General features: G+C 44.1%; 1 protein-coding gene across 6 annotated transcripts in view; it reads left to right on the forward strand.

Moving 5' to 3' along the window:
• Nucleotides 1-20078, forward strand: part of arvcfb (ARVCF delta catenin family member b) — a 242411-nt gene that overhangs the window by 88178 nt on the left and 134155 nt on the right. For 2 of the 6 annotated variants that reach the window (XM_055224499.1, XM_055224500.1), the window contains exons 1-2: nucleotides 477-528; nucleotides 2308-2523. The exons of 2 other annotated variants lie outside the window; for them this stretch is intronic. In XM_055224499.1, the coding sequence (XP_055080474.1) occupies nucleotides 2332-2523 (192 nt within the window). In that variant the 5' untranslated portion in view covers nucleotides 477-528; nucleotides 2308-2331. Of the gene's footprint in view, nucleotides 1-476; nucleotides 529-2307; nucleotides 2524-20078 lie in introns of those variants that run through there. 2 more of the 6 variants (XM_055224501.1, XM_055224505.1) reach the window with 2 other exon arrangements.

Consider the following 20078-nt stretch of genomic DNA (forward strand, 5'->3'; position numbering starts at 1 on the left):
ACAGCAATGAAAAGTCATTGATACATCCACTTTTTGTCTATCTATGAATATTTAAATTTGTGCATGGTATACCACATTCATATCTGATTTTTCTTACAGATGTCCTTGGTTAGGACAGTTTATAATACCTCTAAATGAAAAAAAATTTAACTTTTGTTGAGCCAAACAGCATTTTGAACTAAAACTTCAACAGTAATCCTCTATTTTAGTTTTGTAGTGCCAAAATTGAAACCCATTCATTCAAAATTTCAAACTGAAATTCATTTAAAAACTAACGAGTCTGCAGACCGTGGAATGACAACCTTTCAGCGCATAATAGGAAGACTTTCACACTCAAGAAGACTTTCGCACTAATACTTGGATTTTTTTTTTTTTTTTTTTACAACAATCACAATGTTATTTTTCATTTTAACTTCTTTTTTCTTCTCTTCTCTCTCCCTTGTTCTCCCAGCTCTCCCTTCTTTCTGCTTCCCTTTGCCCGCGCTGTTTTGGGGGATGTCTGTTTGCTAACGCCTGCTTATCTACTAGGTTTGTATAACCGTGGACCACTGCTCCCAACCTCATCTGTTACAGTGCTGACATCTCCCCTGATATCCCACCACCATCAGTTATACATATCAGGGCGTGTGTGTGACGGCGATACTGCATTTTGACTTATCAACCTGATTGTTCATGATAGTGACAGTGTACGTGGCAAGCTTGGGGACCTGCTTGTGTGGGTGGGTATGGATAGCTTGCATGTGTTGGTAGGGTGACTGCCTGTACCTCTTTTGGTTGTCCTGCACAGCCATTTAGCCCCCTGATTTTGATACCTAGGAATATAGGATCAATATTTATAGGTGAGCTTGATACCACAATGATAATAGTTTTTTAGACAATACATTTCTACTCAAAATTAAAGCACTTTCTCTGTTATCATATACTAATTATGATAACACTCAAGATTCCTCTAAAACTATTCAAGGAAGGTCAATTATCCTCCTCTTTAATGTTTTAGTATTGGTACTTGCTCATATCAGTACCTTATTTTGATAATTTTACTTTTGATAAGTATAATTTTTGATATTTTTCACAACCCTAGCGCATCAATCCCCCAAGATCACTCTGTCTCACTCTTACACTGAATCCACATGAATTATAAAAAGTGAGACTTGATAATATGTGTTTTTCTTTAATTTTAGGCTGTACGGGCGTTCAGGGTTGTGTAATATGTTGGCAACTATTACTACTCCAATCCCTTGTTACAACTGATAAAAACAAAAAGTCATATTGCGTTATTGGAGTTATCTATGAGCTTAAATTTCAACAAAATGTCCTTCTTTTTAGGCAGTCACTCTACTTTTTGGACTCGTGCTTGTGTGTACTAACGCATTACGGCTTGGTGCCATTCCTCCATGCTGAATATATCAGGTCATTTGCACCTTTTATATGTTAAAAATATCCATGCCTGTGTTGTGCATTTCCTCCTGTTGCATTGTCGGATCATGTTCCCCACTGTTCTGCGTACATGCTGTGTTGAGTTGAGTTGTGTTGTGGGATAGTCTTTTAATTAATTGCAAGACTGACTTCTGAAAGCTAAACATAGTTGGCAGGGCAGGGCAGTCTCGTTGTCATCTTTTGTGATCGTGAGCTTCAAGTTCTTGTAAGAAAAGGTTTTTATAGAGAAACTAGACCAGATATCCAACCACATATTAGCAGTTTTATTTTAGCCTGGCTGTCCTGCTAATTGCTGTTATTAAACAACAGCCGCAGTGAGGCTGGAATAACGTTTAGGACATAGCCACCTACCAAAAAATGTCAGTCATATCCAATCCAGCTTTGTTTCCACTACTATGCTTTATATTTTTGATTTGAACAAGAAATTTCTGTAAAAACTATATTGCATTGTTTTAAAGATGCACACTGTAACTGTTCTGGTGGAGGGTTTGCCATATGCTTGTCTCCATGGAGATGTTCCTTCGAAGTTACAGGTTAGATCTATGGAAAGGCAACATAGAAAAACAGCAAGCATGCATGTTTTTCATACTATAATTGAGGGGTAAAGACATTTCTTATTAGACAAATGTATGCCATAGTGGGGAACATTCCTGCAATAATATCTCCATGGAGACAAGGTCGTAGACACACTACCAAAGTTACACAAGTTACAAGTTTTTAGCTTTCAGAGATATACCAGTAACTATCTGTTTCTGATACATTTAAGAACCCTAATGTTAGGATGGCTGGTCAGGATTGGTCAAAGTTTTTTATTGACCTGGTCCTCCTCCTCCCTTCCTTCCCTTCTCCTCTTTCTTCCTACCCTGGAAGACCTTTACACACAAACCAACCAACATGGAGGACTATGAAGTTCGCTCGGCTGCTAGTATCCTGGCCTCAGTCAAAGAGCAGGAGGCCCGTTTCGAACAGCTCACCCGCGCGCTGGAGGAGGAGCGCCGCAACGTCAACCTACAACTGGAGAGGGCCAACCTGCCCGCTAACGCCACTGCCAGTCAGCCCCTCGCATGGCAACAGATGGTCATGCAGGTAAAAGAAAAAAAAAATCATCATCGTCATCGTGTTATGCAAGTCCTTGTCCTCTGCTTACCCGCCACCATCGTGAACTCTTGTCCTTATCACACCATCATCATGTGCTCTTGAATGGAAACTCTATTCTTGGTATTGATCAGAGGAAATCAATGAAATCAGGTGAACTATGCTAGGGTAATTGAATAATGGCTATTGGAGTATAAATGTCTGAAGTAGATTAGTAAAACACTGATCCAGCGTTTCGATACTGATTTCGATACTATGACTTTAGTATCTGTCTATATCCGATATCAACTGATCCTAGTGCGGAGATTGAAAATAGCATTTATTTCCTTAAAACAAGACTAACAAAACACTTTCTGGGCCAACTATGACCAGTAAAAAGTCATTACATCAATGTTTACGCCCTGCCTGGATATCTGCTGAACTGATATTTGGAAGCCGATACACAATCCACCAAATTTCTCTGGATCTGTGCTTATATCCGATGTCAGGATCAGATCACTGCATCCTTTATTATAACGCAGATAAAATGTATAATCAAAACTAAACAGAGTTAAAAATTGACATTAGGGCTGTGGGGTTAACTGAATTTGAATAATGATTCAGCCATTTCTAATCATCAATAATATGCTAGGGAATTGTTTCATTTGTTTGTTTAAGCAGGTCAATGAACTCAAGAAGTAAGTACACATATATACAGTACACATAAAGCACATTTCAGATATTTTTCTTGTGTGGGCTCGATAAGGAATGGGAAGAAGAAAACTTATAAAATCCCACCCCGTTTGTTTGAGCTTCCTTGTCAGTCGAACAAAAAGAAGTATATAAATTCATTCTATTCATGGAATAACTGCAACAAAAGGTCACTGACAATAAATTAGATGTCCAGTGTTACTATATACGGCTATTAGACATTTTTAGGTTGCAGCAAAAAGAAAAACATACCAGCAATGAAAGAACAAGAATATTAACAATGATAAAGAGCAGCACATACCAACAATGGTAAGGAAACAATAAGCATAAAGTACAACCAACACTGATACTGTCATGATGTCAGTTTCCCTGTCCTCCCGTGCTCTCTCCCCCTCCCCTACCTGTGTGTCTGGAGCTGGGTGGAGTGCCTGACTCCTCCCGTGCACACCTGGGGTGCATCAGCCTAATCACCGCCACCTGCTGCTGAGTACAAGAAGGCTTGGCAGTCTACACTCGGTGCCAGACCGTCCGCGTGTAAAACGTGAATGTTTCTTGCTAAGCTTTGTTATATGGTACTTTCCGGCAAATGCTCATTTGGATTTATGCACCCTCCAGATTCCTGCCTCTACTCGCCCAGCTCCTGCCGCCACGTTCCAGTCCCGGTATCGCTTCCAGCTCGTCTTGTCTCCTGCTCGTCTCGTCTCCTGCTCGTCTCGTCTCCTGCTCGTCTCGTCTCCTGCTCGTCTCGTCTCCTGTCCGGTCCTGGTCTCTGGTTTGTCACCCGCTCCCCGCTCTGGTCTTCGTCTGCTCCGCCCGCCCTGGTACCGCACCTGCTTCTACCCCCGTCCTGGTCCTGTCCTGCCCGCCTCTACCTGCACCGCACCCGCCTGACCCGTCTCCCGCTCCCTGGTTCCTGTACCTGCTCTTGTGACCTGTTTAAAGACTGCATTTTCACCGTTGTAAATAAACACTGTTAAAACTGCTCTGGTCTGCATCCTTTGGTCCTATTCCGCACCGTTACGACAGAACGGTCTGGCCACTATGGACCAAGCAGGCTCAGATCCGGACCAGACGCGCCGCCTCACGCACTCTCACCCCGAGGCGGTGCTGGGTCAGCATGAACAATCCATTCGAACTCTATTGGAGCTAAATCAGACATTGTCCCAGCAGGTGGCACAGCTTAACCACCAGGTGGCCGCGCTCCTCGTCACCCCGCCTGCTGCAGCTGGAGCGCCGCCACGCCTCCCGGAGCCGAGAGGCACGGATCCGGAGCCGTATGCTGGACAACCTCACCTCTGTCGCGGATTCCTGTTCCAGTGCGAGTTCATGTTCCAGCAATGCCCTTCTCGTTTCAGCTCGGGGGCCACCAAGATCCGATATATATGTGGATTACTCCGGGGCAGAGCTCTCCAGTGGGCAGAGGCGCGCCTAATGAAGACGTCTGTGGATAGCCTGGATTTTAATGAATTTGTGTCCACGTTTAAGCTGGTGTTTGACCACCCGCACTACCAGGACAATGCTGCCTCCCGGTTATTGACTCTCAGCCAGGGCTCCAGGACGGTAGCGGATTATTCCATTGAATTCTGGACACATGCGGCGGAGCTGGACTGGACGGACAGCGCGCTGCGGGCGGTGTTTGTGCGGGGCCTGAACGAGACTTTGAAAGATGAATTGGTTTCCCGGGACGAACCCCCCGACCTGCGGACCCTCATCTCCCTCACTCACCGTATAGACAACCGCCTACGGGCTCGTCGCCGAGAGAGACGCCGGTCACCGGTCCCGCCGGAGCCACGCGCTGCCCCGCCCCCGCCGGATGAGCCCATGCAACTCGACAGGACCCTTGTGTCGGCCGAGGAGCGTCAACGGAGGCGTCGTCTGGCCGGGGCTTGCCTCTACTGCGGTGAGCGCGGACATTATGTGGTCACTTGCCCAGTTCGGCCAAAAGGGGGGGCCCACCAGTAGCACTGGGAGTACTGGTGGGCGAGCAACACATCCTGGACTCTTCTAATAGACTGCGGCTCAGCGCCACCCTGTGCGTTCGCACAGAGACCTTATGCGTTTCCGCCCTTATCGACTCCGGGGCTGAGAGGGACTTTATTGATGCCCAAGTCGCGGAGCAGCTCGGGGTCTACCTGGAGCCCCTCGAACGCCCCTTAAATGCCCAGGGGCTCAATGGACGTTTTCTGGGGCACATCACTCACATCACCGAACCTGTCACCGTGATTCTGTCCGGCAACCACCAAGAGAACCGTCAGTTTCATGTCCTGTCCTCCTCCGCTTCTCCTCTGGTCCTTGGTTACCCCTGGCTACGCGCCCACAACCCTGTTTTCGATTGGGCCAGGGGCGGAGTTTCGGGCTGGAGTCCCGATTGCCACGCCAAGTGCCTTCGGTCCGCCCTCCCTCCGGCCGGGAGGTCCGTTCCTGTCGCTGATCCGTCCCCAGACACCCCCAATCTGTCCTCGGTGCCTGCTGAATATCACGACCTGGGGGAGGTTTTTAGCAAGAGCAAGGCCCTCTCTTTACCGCCCCACCGTCCATATGACTGCGCCATTGACCTCCTGCCGGGTGCCCCACTACCATCTAGCAGACTATATAACCTGTCTAAACCTGAACGCGAGTCAATGGAGGACTATATCCGTGGGTCCCTGGCTGCCGGAATCATCCGCCCGTCCACTTCACCCGTGGGAGCGGGGTTCTTCTTTGTGGCTAAGAAGGACAAATCCCTGCGGCCTTGCATTGATTACCGGGGTCTGAACAATATAACCGTAAAGAATAAATACCCGCTTCCCTTACTGGACTCGGCATTTACGCCCCTCCACGGTGCGACCATCTTCTCAAAGTTGGATTTGCGGAATGCGTACCACCTGGTGCGCATCAGGGAGGGAGACGAATGGAAGACGGCCTTCAAGACACCCCTGGGACATTTCGAATACTTGGTTATGCCCTTCGGTCTCACCAACGCCCCTGCCGTATTCCAAGCCCTCATCAACGATGTGCTCCGTGATTTCCTTAACCGATTCGTCTTTGTTTACTTGGATGACATCTTGATTTTCTCGCGGTCCCCCCAGGAGCATCATCAGCACGTTCGCCAGGTTCTCCAGCGCCTCCTCGAGAATAAACTGTTCGTGAAAGCTGAGAAATGCGAGTTTCACGCAGAGGAGGTCAGCTTTTTGGGCTTCATTGTGGGGCGGGGCCAAGTAAGAGCTGACCCTGAAAAGATCCAGGCTGTCACTGAGTGGCCCGTTCCTACCAGCCGGAGACAGCTCCAGAGATTTATCGGCTTTGCCAATTTTTATAGACGTTTCATCCGGGATTTTAGTAGGGTTATCTCGCCCTTAACTAAACTCACCTCTCCTGCTTTGCCGTTTGCCTGGTCTCCTGAGGCGCAGACAGCCTTCGAGAAGCTTAAGAGACTATTTACCTCCGCTCCCATCCTGCACCAGCCCGACCCTTCACGGCAATTCATCGTGGAGGTCGACGCCTCCGACTCGGGAGTGGGGGCCGTGCTTTCGCAGAGGTTCGACCCCCACAACCGCCTCTGTCCCTGCGCCTTCTTTTCCCGGCGATTGTCCTCGGCCGAGGTCAATTATGATGTGGGGGATCGGGAGCTCCTTGCCGTAAAGCTGGCCTTGGAGGAGTGGCGCCACTGGCTCGAAGGGGCGGAGCAACCATTCATCGTCTGGACCGACCATAAAAACTTGGAGTACATCCAGTCCGCCAGGCGCCTCAATCCCCGTCAAGCTCGTTGGTCCCTCTTCTTCAGCCGCTTCAACTTTCTCCTCACCTACCGCCCCGGATCTCGGAACGTCAAACCAGATGCCCTCTCCCGCCAGTTCGCCCTGGAGGATAGCCCGGTCACCGCAGAAACAATTATCCCCTCCTCGTGTGTGGTGGCCGCGGTCCATTGGGATATCGAGGACACCGTCCGAGAGGCCCAGACCAACGACCCCGACCCAGGTAACGGCCCTCCAGATAAACTGTTTGTTCCCGATTCTGTCCGGTCTCAGGTGCTCCAGTGGGTCCATGCCTCCCGTTTCGCCTGCCATCCTGGTGCCGGTCGCTCTCTCTCCCTCCTCAGGAGACGCTTCTGGTGGCCCACGATGGACACAGACACCCGGGCTTATGTCGCCGCCTGCCAGGTATGTGCTCGGGCCAAGGCCTCCCACTCACCCCCTTCTGGTCTCTTGCATCCTCTCCCAGTTCCTCGTCGCCCTTGGTCCCACATCGCCTTGGACTTCGTGACGGGCCTTCCCCCTTCCCAGGGGAACACGGTGGTTCTCACCATTGTGGACCGCTTCTCCAAGGCCGCCCATTTCGTTGCCCTGCCTAAGCTCCCCACAGCCAAAGAAACTGCCGACCAGCTGACCAGTCATGTCTTCCGACTCCACGGCATCCCGGTGGACATCGTGTCCGACAGAGGGACCCAATTCACCTCTCAGGTATGGCGGTCTTTCTGCGACAGTTTGGGGGCCACGGTTAGCCTCACGTCCGGGTTCCATCCACAATCTAATGGGCAGACGGAGCGGGCCAACCAAGACCTGGAGTCGGCCCTACGGTGCACAGCCTCCGCCAACCCCGCGACCTGGAGTACTCACCTACCCTGGATAGAGTACGCTCACAACTCCCTCGTGAGTTCCGCCACTGGTATGTCCCCCTTCGAGGCATCGCTGGGATATCAACCCCCTCTCTTTCCCACGGAGGAGAGGGACCTCGCCGTCCCGTCTGTTCAGCGCCATCTCCAGCGCTGTCGCCGGATCTGGAAGAAGGCCAGGGCGGCCCTTCTTCGGGCTGGAGCGCGCACTAAGGCGACGGCCGATCGCCACCGTGTCCCGGCGCCCGTATACCAACCTGGCCAGATGGTTTGGCTCTCCGCCAAGACGGTCCCGCTGAAGACGGACTCCCGTAAGCTGTCCCCCCGATTCCTGGGACCGTTTAAGATCATGAGGATCATAAATCCATCGGCGGTGCGCCTCCAGTTACCCCCGTCTCTCCGGATTCATCCGACCTTTCACGTCTCCCAGGTTAAACCAGTCCGGACCAGCGACCTGTGCCCTCCGGCCGATCCCCCACCGCCCGCCCGAGTCATTGACGGCCACCCGGCGTTCACCGTCCGCCGCCTGATTGACGTTCGTCGCCGTGGTAGGGGCCTCCAGTACCTCGTCGATTGGGAGGGTTACGGTCCGGAGGAGCGATCCTGGGTGCCCAGGGCACGCATTCTGGACCCCGACATGGTGAGAGACTTCCACCGCGCTCATCCTGACAAGCCTGGGGGTCCACCAGGAGGTGGACCTTAGGGGGGGGGTACTGTCATGATGTCAGTTTCCCTGTCCTCCCGTGCTCTCTCCCCCTCCCCTACCTGTGTGTCTGGAGCTGGGTGGAGTGCCTGACTCCTCCCGTGCACACCTGGGGTGCATCAGCCTAATCACCGCCACCTGCTGCTGAGTACAAGAAGGCTTGGCAGTCTACACTCGGTGCCAGACCGTCCGCGTGTAAAACGTGAATGTTTCTTGCTAAGCTTTGTTATATGGTACTTTCCGGCAAATGCTCATTTGGATTTATGCACCCTCCAGATTCCTGCCTCTACTCGCCCAGCTCCTGCCGCCACGTTCCAGTCCCGGTATCGCTTCCAGCTCGTCTTGTCTCCTGCTCGTCTCGTCTCCTGCTCGTCTCGTCTCCTGCTCGTCTCGTCTCCTGCTCGTCTCGTCTCCTGTCCGGTCCTGGTCTCTGGTTTGTCACCCGCTCCCCGCTCTGGTCTTCGTCTGCTCCGCCCGCCCTGGTACCGCACCTGCTTCTACCCCCGTCCTGGTCCTGTCCTGCCCGCCTCTACCTGCACCGCACCCGCCTGACCCGTCTCCCGCTCCCTGGTTCCTGTACCTGCTCTTGTGACCTGTTTAAAGACTGCATTTTCACCGTTGTAAATAAACACTGTTAAAACTGCTCTGGTCTGCATCCTTTGGTCCTATTCCGCACCGTTACGACAGATACAGAGAAAGAGCAATACAACAGTACATTTAAACTCCTCTTTCTGTATTCAGACCAGACCATGTCTTTATATAAAAAACATTTTTGCATTGCTTTTGTTGTAAATCCAGACCATTCTGCATTCTCACCTCACATCCAGTCACAGTCGTTTGAACATTAAGTCGTATATGATGTCCATAACCTCTCAGATTAGACCATTTTTGACCAGCAATTTATAAAGATTTTTTACAAGCATTTTAATATTCCTTTGGTAAGCCCATGTTTTTTTGTTGGTTTGTTGTTTTTACAATATTCCTTGACTGGCTTATTGGCTTATTATAAACAAATACAAATGTGTCGGTCTACATTGTTTCTGTGAAGACTGAGCTCTGGTCCTGTTGCTTTAAACCATTGTTGAACACATTAATGGTCTTTTAATTTCTTATTCATTTATAAGTCACCCTCTTGTTCTATTTGATTGTTTCTTTTATTCACAGTCAGAGAATAAAGTCAGGTAAGTGATCAATGACGTCACATATTAACAAGCCACTAGTTGTTGGGTTTCCCGTAATGAGTTGTTATTGTTACACTGTGTGATGTTATTCTGCTTGATTTGGTTATTGTTGGACAGAGGGAGAAACTGTTCATGTTGTCATAAAAATCATCTATTTCCTTTTGTCTAGCTGGATTCAGAAGGTCGATGTTGAAGTCACCACAGATAAATAATAGCTTTTGGTTAACAGTAGAAAACAGTTTCTCCATCCATTCAGTGAAAGCTTCAGCGTTTGAGCCAAATGACACACACGACTTACAATAATATTTTTCTTCTTTTTATTATGAATCTTGCTTGACAGTTAACTTTTCCATTTTTTCAGCCATTGAAAGTGACAAATTGGTTAAGAGTCTAAACTCATTCTCTGACCATCTAGACACAATTGTATATCTCTATCTTGGTTAATACAGGTTTCTATAGCAATGATACTGAAAGGGTGAATCATACTCTTTAATGGAAGTGAAATTAGTATACTTGCACCTGCTATTAAAATGTATTATTGAAAGTTTCTCCTTACAGTTTGTTAGTGTTCTTACAGTTTGTATCAAAAGTCTGGGTCAAGCTCAGATAGATTGAGTGTGTTAGACTTAAAAAGTTTCCAGTTCATTGCAGTTTGATGGTGCAAGTGATTAATTTGATTGAGGCCTATTGTTCATATTGTTCATAAAGGATGCATAGAGTTATGTGTTAACTTATCTTTGCCATTTCTGTCCAGCTCTTTCTTTCTCTCCACCACCACCCCTTTGGCTTCCTCTGGGATCTCGTTTAGTTTAATAAAAATCTTACAATTCATCACCCAGGTGTGTTGGATTTTTTGCAGTTTTTGAGTTGTCTTGCCTTTTTTGCAATGTCTGCATTTCTTTTTGTTAAGTATTCATTTATGAAAACTTTAGTTCCTTTCAGTTTGCTTCCTTGTTTTAGCAGAGCCATTTTGTTTCAAACCTCATTATGATGGCAGGTCTGGTTGTATTTTGAGGACAGCGGGTGACAGGCCTCAATGTGCTCCAGGTCCATCTCTATCCCCCTGCGTTGGAAGTAGGTAGTCAACTGTTACTCCACCAAGCATGTCTCTTTCTCATTGGGCTGCATGGCAACTGTCTCCACAGCCAACACATGCATACAAGCACAACTTAATTTTAATCCTGGTGATGATCAAGTCGGTCATACAGGTGTATTGTTCCAGTTTGTCACTCACTGTTCCAAATCCTCAATGCGTAGGTCCTTTTCCTCACTTTGGATGCAGAGTTTGTTTTCCAACTCCAGCAGAGTCAGGAGCTGTGTTAGCTGCTCTCTGACAGTAATCATCTGCCCAGTCAGGTAATCGAGGGACGTTTTTATATCCTTGGTGGCATATTAGTGTTTACAGTAGCACTTCCAGTGACAGCAGTAATCAGCTGTTTGCAGCTAGGTTGCCCGTCTAGCACCGATGAGTCAATCAAACTTAAAAGCTCCTAATGCAAGAGGCAGTGAATAATTTTTTGGACTGATCTGTACCTTAACAATAGCCACTTTAGGGTCTGTAATCCAAGATCAGTTATTTGTCATATCACCGTTGCCTGATTTAAGTTGTTTAATTTAAAGCCTTTATTATACATCATTTCAAAGTGTCACTCTATATTGATTAGCAACAATAACTACACTCTTGTTGTTGGTTGAGTTATTGGGTTTCAAACACTGAAATATTACAAATGTCAGCGTATCACTGATCTTGTAATTCCGCTTTAAGGTCATGTCATTCATCATTGGTGTAACTTCATAATCCTATTGCCATTTTGAAGGACTCGTCTGAACCCTGATTCCTGAATGTCATACTCTGCCATGCAGTCACTCAACTTCAAAGATGATTCTGCTGAGATTCTACTACGGATGTCCTGATCCGATACTAGTTTTGGTATCGGACCCCGATCTAGGCATTTTTAGAGTATCAGTTTGGATCAGATTTAGTCAACAGACTAGGCCGATACAGTGTATAGTGTCCTCCACACGCAGCTGTCACTGGTAACAATGCAGCTAACGCCCAGACACAGACTGGAGAGGCTCTAAAGCCGCTAAAAATATGATTAATGACAGAGCTACTGCTTGTTTTACCTCAGTGATGTCCTCACAGAGCCTTAAGAGTGAAAACGAAACTTTGGACAAGTCAGTCAGAGGTGCAGAGACAGTGTGCTAACTTATATACATGTGTTAAGTAGCCATGTGCTTCAGACAGGCTTCTTCTCTTTTTACAGGCCTCAGACATAAATAATATGGTGAAAAACACTGCCATTAGAAACAGTGAGATAATCTCATCTAATGTGTCTGTCACAATATTGTGAAGCTGCTGTTCTGTGGAGTTTAAGACATAATTTTAGAATATCATAACAAATATTCAAAATTGGTATCTCTAGATTCTACCCTTTCACCTCCCATCATAAGCACATTGCACACCATCCACAGCTCTTTGATACTGTCTGCTGGTTGGGTTGATTAGATGTGGCCTTTTGCCCGGCTATGGACTCATTGATCCAGTCATTGTTAACACATATTAATTTGCTAAATATTATTGATAGCTTTTTTCTTTGTCTGCGTAATCCCTCAATCGCAAAGTAACAAAAGACAAAATTTAAATCTGTCAAGTGGACAAATTGTTGTAGGATTGAAGGGAGGGGCTAACTACACTGAAACTGTAAACAGCTATTGTCTCCGGTTTCATCCTGAACGACCCTCTTCAACCTTTAATGGCCCTCCTATTTTTCTCTTTTGTTTCTTTTTGTTTGCTTTGCTTTTAAGGAGACAATAGCTGTTTACAGTTTCAGTGAAGTTAGCCCCTTCCTTCAATCCTACAGCGATTTGTCCATTGACAGATTTAAACTTCGTCTTTTGCAAACTTTTGTCATTCTTAATATTGTAGTATAAGGCCATAACAGAACTGTACTCTTTTATTTCTTTATTTTGAGATCATTCGTTGCATTTGACTTGCTCTAGTTTTTTGGATCAGACCTTTTTTTGCACGGCAGTCACTTGCGGAGTTGTATTTGTGAAGAAGCTTTGATGAATTATCAAAATTTGCCCTTTGTAGAAATTGCTCGCTCATTTCCCCTGCTTAAGAGTTCCATCACATACTCACAATTTTCTATTTTGTAAATGTCTTCAAACTGGTTATTGTTGTTTCCTTTTACCGGAAAGTGTTTGTTGTTGATTGATCGGTCTATTTCTTTACATGTTTTATGATGCCTGTAAAAGTAAAAACCAAACTGAGCGCATTTACAGAAAAAATGTGATATCCAGGTATAATGTTTAATTTATTATTATAAGTATGAACAAACACAAAGAAATCAGATTATTCACATTAGAAATCTGACACCTCCAGAAGCCAGATAATGATCAGATTGTACATATAAACATAGCTACTCTTTTTTACTTTAACCCACCAGTTAAAACTTATCAGACAACGTTGCCATGTGGAATTTATTGAAAATCTCACCACATAGTGCACGTCCTTAGACTACCTTGAATACCCACAGCCCATATTGGTAATGCAGTACCTGTAGCTCTATGATACATCTCTTTTAATCAAGCTAAAGGTGGCTCTCTCATGTATTATTGATCTAGTGCAACTTGCAGAGATGAAACTGCTTTGCCTACATTTGCCTGTAGTCACATCGTGTTAGCATACCATATCAGTGCTCATTTTTTAGGGCCTCACAACCAATTCGACCTCATGACGGGGTAATGGAGAGGAGGCTGGGAAGTGCAGCAAGATAAAGCTATTCTGTCAGGTTTTTCAACGTCCAAAGGATCTTATAATCAGTTGGTTGTTTCTATAAAGACATCGGCCACTTCATAAACTGATGGTGATTTACTAAACGTTGCTTGAGAGGACAGGCAGTGAATTAACCTGCTCCTTTCTCTCACTTTTACGCTCCATCACTGACACATTACTCTGCCTTTTACCTCTGCTTGGGTTGTGCAAACTGTGCTCAATTGGCCATGAAGAGGAACCACTTTGATGGCTATGACCTATTTTACATCTTTTAGAAATGTCACTTCAGTCTGTGGCCGCAAAGTTGGGTAGTGTACAAAAGATACAGGTTTATCATTCTAATCATTAAACTGTTTTTATTAGTGTTAGCCACATTGTTAATGTTGTATACTACCACTGTATACAGCACATTTGTATTGTTTCATTCACGCATTTCAGAGTACTCTTCCATACTTTGTCACTCTGTCTCATGAGAAGTTGTTCACCTCCAGAATATGTCAGCATGTTGTAATCACAAATTGTATGTACAAATGGGCATAGCTAACCTGCGAGCCGCCATTTTGGGTGTGCTTCCTGCTCCATTGACTCCAATTCACTTTCTATTGAAACCTGTCGCCCCTCTCTCTGTAACTGCTGCTTTCAGGCTTGTCTTTTTCACCTTAAAATGTTTATACTAACCCACTCTACATGATCCTGGTGTTGTTTTTAATTTTGCTATTATGTCTCAACATCAAGATACGGACATTAATAACAAAGACAAAGACAAAACCGGCACCTTCTTTGCTCATGGTCGCTTCAAGTAGGGTTAGCGGCAGGTTTGATCGACAGCTTGTCTAAGGGCCTACTCCCTGCTAAAACAGTGGTGCAGGTGCGATGGGGTGTTACCGTCAACAGCGTCTCTCCGGATTACCTCTTTGGTTGCCATGATATTCGCTGTCGAAATTGCAAATATAGAACTTGGCCCTATAGCTGCTAACGTTGATGAGCTTCATTTGATTGAAATCGAACGCTACAGGTGGCGTCACACTCCCTTAATCCATTTCTTTATACAGTCCATGGTTGTAATCAAAAAAGTGCCTCTATGTTTTTAAAGTGCGGCCTTATTTAAAGCAAACATGTTGGAGGGAGGGGGCAATGGTGCAGATTGGCATCCACACTTCTATCAGTCTAACCCAGTGAAGCAGTAATACTCTCACGTCTTGTAACCTGGTAAAATGCAATACCAAGGAATTCATATTTTTATTACTTAATGTTTTGACAACTAGAGATTTTATGTATATCTGGAACACATATCTGTATACACCCTTTTATTGGTTAACTGTAAGGTTAGGTTCAGTCCTACAATGCAGGGCCATTAATGGAAATACTCATTTATATAATATTTTTTATCAAATTTTATCACATTTTTACTTCGATGTTTCTCTTAAAAGTAGGTAAATATGAAAAATGTTGCACATATAGAGCCATCCATTTGTAAAAAAAAGAAATTATCTTGTTTTTTTTCTTTACTAAACACCTTCCTATGAAGCAGTACTTACACAGTATGAAGTGGTGGTGTGCTGAATACACCTCAAGGGTAATGAACCAGGAACCAAACTTGGCAGAGTGCTCCATCTTTGGCCCGGAGGTGCTGCTTGATCTGTGCCCCACCTGTTCCCACAATAAACCATAGGAGTAAGAACTTCTACGCTGCGCAGGATGGATTAAAATAGAGCACAGATCAGTAACTACAACTCGGCATCACAACCTCGTGGTCAGATCTAATAAGCCGTACTATTACTTAAGGTTACGAGGAAAAACTGAGTGGATTAAGCATTTGCAAGCTCCAGCCATAATGAGATTGATAGATCAGTGATGTAGATACTGCTGGGGCCACTGGATGCACTAAGCTGTAATTGGATAAAAACATCGGTGGCCAGCCTTTATCCACCTCTATTGTGTAGATTGGTATTGTCAGCCTTTTAACACAGTGCATTTGGAGAGGCCAGTAGGGTATCAACATGAAAATCTGGATGGTTCAAGCAGGCCAACCACAACAGTGAGCTACTTTTCTGTGGCTACTGAATAATGTTATATCAAAATAACCTTTACAATTGACAAAATAATAAGGCCTATTGGGGTTGTAGGGGTTGGAAATGACTAATCTTCAAACACAACTTCATTTAAAATCCAGGTATTAGTGGTATAATATCATTAGCAGTGCAGAGAAAGTATTAGAAGTACAGAAGTAGTAGTAGTTTGAAGTAAGATTGTCAAAAGTATTGGAAATCTGCTACGACGTAATACTAAAATTAGTATTGAAATTTCACCACGCAAAGTCACATTCACAGGACAAAAATGAACTGAGCTGAACAAGTACATGACTACATGGACTAGTATATGCCCATGGACCACTATGGAACCTGCACGACTGAAAGATTAAAGAAATATAAGACCACGTAGTAATATAATAATATAAAAGAAAGTACTACGATTTAATGTTGAAAATGACATTCTATTTTTTATATATCATAATGTTATTGGAATCGATATAAAGTATTGAATTGTAAGAAATTCTTCTAGCATGACAAGTTGGAAGAGGTGCTGATATAGTAGTAAATATATAGCATAAGTACTTTCATATTTAGTTACACATTTACTCAAGTAACTGGTCTCTATTTCTATTATTTTCAAGTACCATGTCATCTGTTGTGAGTTCCCCATTGTCAAGCAGCATCCTGTTGATTCAATTCTTTGCTTTATAAAAGATAATTGAAAAACGTGTGACAACCACCAAAAACTATTCTTTTAAAGCTTGTTATGATCACTATTGATGTCAGTCATTATAGGTCACTGGCTCCTTAGCACAAAGACTATGGGTGAGGTCCTTGTAAACAACACTGGCCTACTTTGTCCAGGCCTTTCTAATTGAATTCTGATCCTCATTGACTGCACTATGAGACTTTATGAATAGCTGCCAGGGAAGAGAATTAGAGTGTTTACACATCCTCGGAGACGCATCACAACAAAGCAGACTGACACTCCATTAGGCCCCCTGATGTAATTATCAGTAAGGACACCTCTCAATGGATGGACAGAGCAGTCACGTGACCTTGTCTTAAAGCCGTCCCATTTGACATCACATTTGCCTGGTGTAATTGATTTTTGCCCAGAGCGGCGTGAACAGCCAGGCCCTCAGAGGTCGAGCGTTACATAGTGAAAATGTTATATTTCACATTAGCCGCCAGCTGTCAGACAAATGCGCCTGTCTGGAGAAGAAAAGAAGGTTACTCCCGTTTTTATTGACAGAATCTAGAGGTGAACATGTGTCAAAATATTTAGGCTTTACTTAAATATGCTACAACGGCTACTTTTGATCAAACATATTTTTAAAAACACACTAACTTTTGTGATGGGGGAGTCCGCCACCTGCTTGTCACCATGGAGATAATACTAGTCTCCTTAAGAGCTGTGGAGAGAGGTGACCCAGCTTCAAGTTTTTTTTGTTGTTTTTTTTGTTGTTGTTGTTGTTATTTATTTATTTTTTTCAATTAAAACGCCTGTGAATGAATAATTGTTGCATAAATACATATAAAGCCAAACTGTGGAACATTCCAGCCACAGCGAAAACGTCTCCATGAAGGCAAGCAGGTAGCGCACTCTCCACCAGAAAAATTACAACTTTACACCTTTACTTTATTACTTTATTACAGTAGTTAATAATTGGACTGTTAATAACAATGCAGTATTCATTTTAATGCTTATAGGAAGAAGAGTTTTGCATAATACTTCAGATTCTACTGATACACTGAGGCAGTAAATGTTCCAAAAGTTAAAAGCCAGCAGAAATATTAAAGAAAGTAGTAGTTCAAATAGTAGTAGTCCTCATTGTAGCAAAGGTTAATACAAGTATAACTGTATTAGTGAACCCAAAATCTTGTATCATGTTCAACAACGTCGATATTTATAATTCTGCTCTTTGGTATTCAGGCGCCATATTCATCGGGCTGCATGCTAGTGTTTCACAGCCATGTCATCCCCCTGTGCAAATGTTGAGGGAAGTTTTCAAAGGAAGGCGCGTGAGCTTTGGAGACAGAGGGGAACAGTAGCGGCTTTGATCTGTACTGCTGCTGTCTGCTGGTGAAGATGGAAAGAGCCCCCCTCTCACCATCTCCCACCATCCCAAACCCAAAACCCTGGCTGCTCACAATGGGTACAAAGAAACTGCTATAGCAACATCAACATCCATCCTTTGCACTGGCACTGTTCCTTAGCCCTCCCAGTACAATCATAAATAACCCCACTAACAATAAAGCCAGTCCCTATTCTCTCAATGTTCAATCCCCGACCTATTTGCCTCCTCCCATAAACTTTCTAATTACCTTGGTGCAAATGTGTCATCTTGTGTTTATTTTGGTTTTGTCAATCGCTCCCATGGTTGTCTTAGATCTTTTTCCTCTCGTATTGTTACAAGACGCTGTGGAACAGGTTGCGCGTAATTTCTGATAGTGTCACACCTGTATTGGTACATTGTTCTTTAAAAGGTTGTGGTCCTCTGAGTATTTGAAATGACATCAATTGTAAATTATGTACAGATGCATAACGTTTTTCATTCATCTTCGGCACTGTTTCTTCCTCATGGGTATAGGACATTTTACACCTATGTCTCCTTGATTCATGTATACTCCTGTGCAGTCCATTCAGGGGTCAGAAAAGTTCCTTCAGACTCTTGGTTCAGTCACTGTTTCCCTTTTACGTGACTCAAATATAAAATATACAGTGCACGTTTATTTCATATGTTATGCCCCCTATTCATCATTTAAGTTTGATGTGCAGGGCTCAGGAAATGCCCCAAAAGTGCTCCAGGTGTATGGGGGAGTTTAGTCCTTTGAGCTGACACAGAGAGGACATGAATTCAAGGTTGGGGTCAGACACAAGAGGAGAGCGATTTGAGTGGGAGGCTGTGGAAAAGCCTTTTGTACCACGGGCTATTTATATTCCACTTGGGTGATTCAGACCTCCATCTTTCTGACCGGCTCCAGACTTGGGGGACTTAATGCCTGTCCCATTGCACCACTTTGACACTTGATCACAGTCTGTTAAACTATTACTGTACGTGCACAAAAAGCACTAAGAGGGCTCATTCTCTGACTGAAAACAGGAATTTGCCATTAGAGACCAAAAGCTAGTTTCCTGATTAAGCTATTTGACCAGACAACCATTAATTTTAATAGTAAATTGGGATCTGGAACTACTTCCAATTATCTTTAAATAAACACAAAAATTGAAAATGACTTGAAGCACTGCCCGTTAAGGTATTATCACACTATGTGTAGGAAATTAGGTGCGTAACACACTGTGGAATTAAATGTTTTGGGGGGAGAAAAGAATGAAACAATTGCAAAATAGGGCAAAGATACCACCACAAGCCACGCGGGTGAAGCTCTTTTCTGCTTCATCATCATCACAATTGTTTAATGTTTCTGTTTTTGCTCTGCTTTTGACTTTTTTGCATACACTTTCTAAGATAATCAATACTTGGTGTCATGCCTAAGTGAGTAAATCTGATGCATGCATGTGTGAAATGTTTGCCCTCCCACAGAGAAACCCTTAGTGCCACCTGAAGAATTTGACCTCAACGTTCAGAAACAAAAATGAGTTACAAGAAAAATGAAATTGAAAACAGTGGCAGTAGTTAGTTGCTGGACTGGAGGCGTTCTTCAAAGTCTTGATTTCATTACCCTCATGAGTTTAACATACTGCCGTGACAGTTTTACGACTTGACTTACAAGCATGTAAACGCTCTCTCAATAAGGAACAGAAGTGCTGCTTGGCCTAGTTTGGGGTAAATACTCACTAACTGTATACAGATTTTGGCTAGTATTTCACAATAAAATGTTTTAAATAGAGACTATTGAATTGCTTAGAAAGATCAAAAATGTTCTCAAGGCTGTATAATTTTGAGCCAGCGATGAATCAGAGATAGCTCAGTAGCTGCAGATAAAAGTGGTTATTCCAGTATCAGCATGACTAAAATACACTATATAGACTTTAAATAAATATCTTTGAATAAATACATACAAGCCCAATATTATATCAACAGTAGCATAAGACAAGACTTTATAGGATGTTTTTGGTCTGCAGTGGTAGCCTACATGATTTAAACACGGCAAAAGAATAATGAAAGTGATTTGAACATGGACAATGACTCTTGAAATGTGTTATTTGTGTCAACTTTCTATATTTTTACAATGATATGAATTAAAGTATACAGCGACTTTGGCTACTTGGCTCTATAACAAACCATGGTGTGTAAATACAACATAGCAAAATCAAAACTGAAATGGGAGCTTTTGTTGTTAAGTAATTTTTAAACTGAGATTTATTCCTCCAAATGAAAGAAAATTGCACCGTAGCTCGACAAAAGACTGGGCAAGATTGTGTCCTAATCCTTTGCATCGCTGACTAGCATTTTTCACCGCATTGTACTATTGTGGAGCAGTATCAGAGCTGATCACACTAGTCACATACAGGCCTGCATTATATTTATCATAATAATGTACATCAGTGAAGCTACTATTATCTAAAATATCCAAAATTACTGAAGCTACACACCCACAT

The sequence above is a fragment of the Periophthalmus magnuspinnatus genome, chromosome 9, assembly GCF_009829125.3.
Source record: "Periophthalmus magnuspinnatus isolate fPerMag1 chromosome 9, fPerMag1.2.pri, whole genome shotgun sequence".
Taxonomy (NCBI): domain Eukaryota; kingdom Metazoa; phylum Chordata; class Actinopteri; order Gobiiformes; family Gobiidae; genus Periophthalmus; species Periophthalmus magnuspinnatus.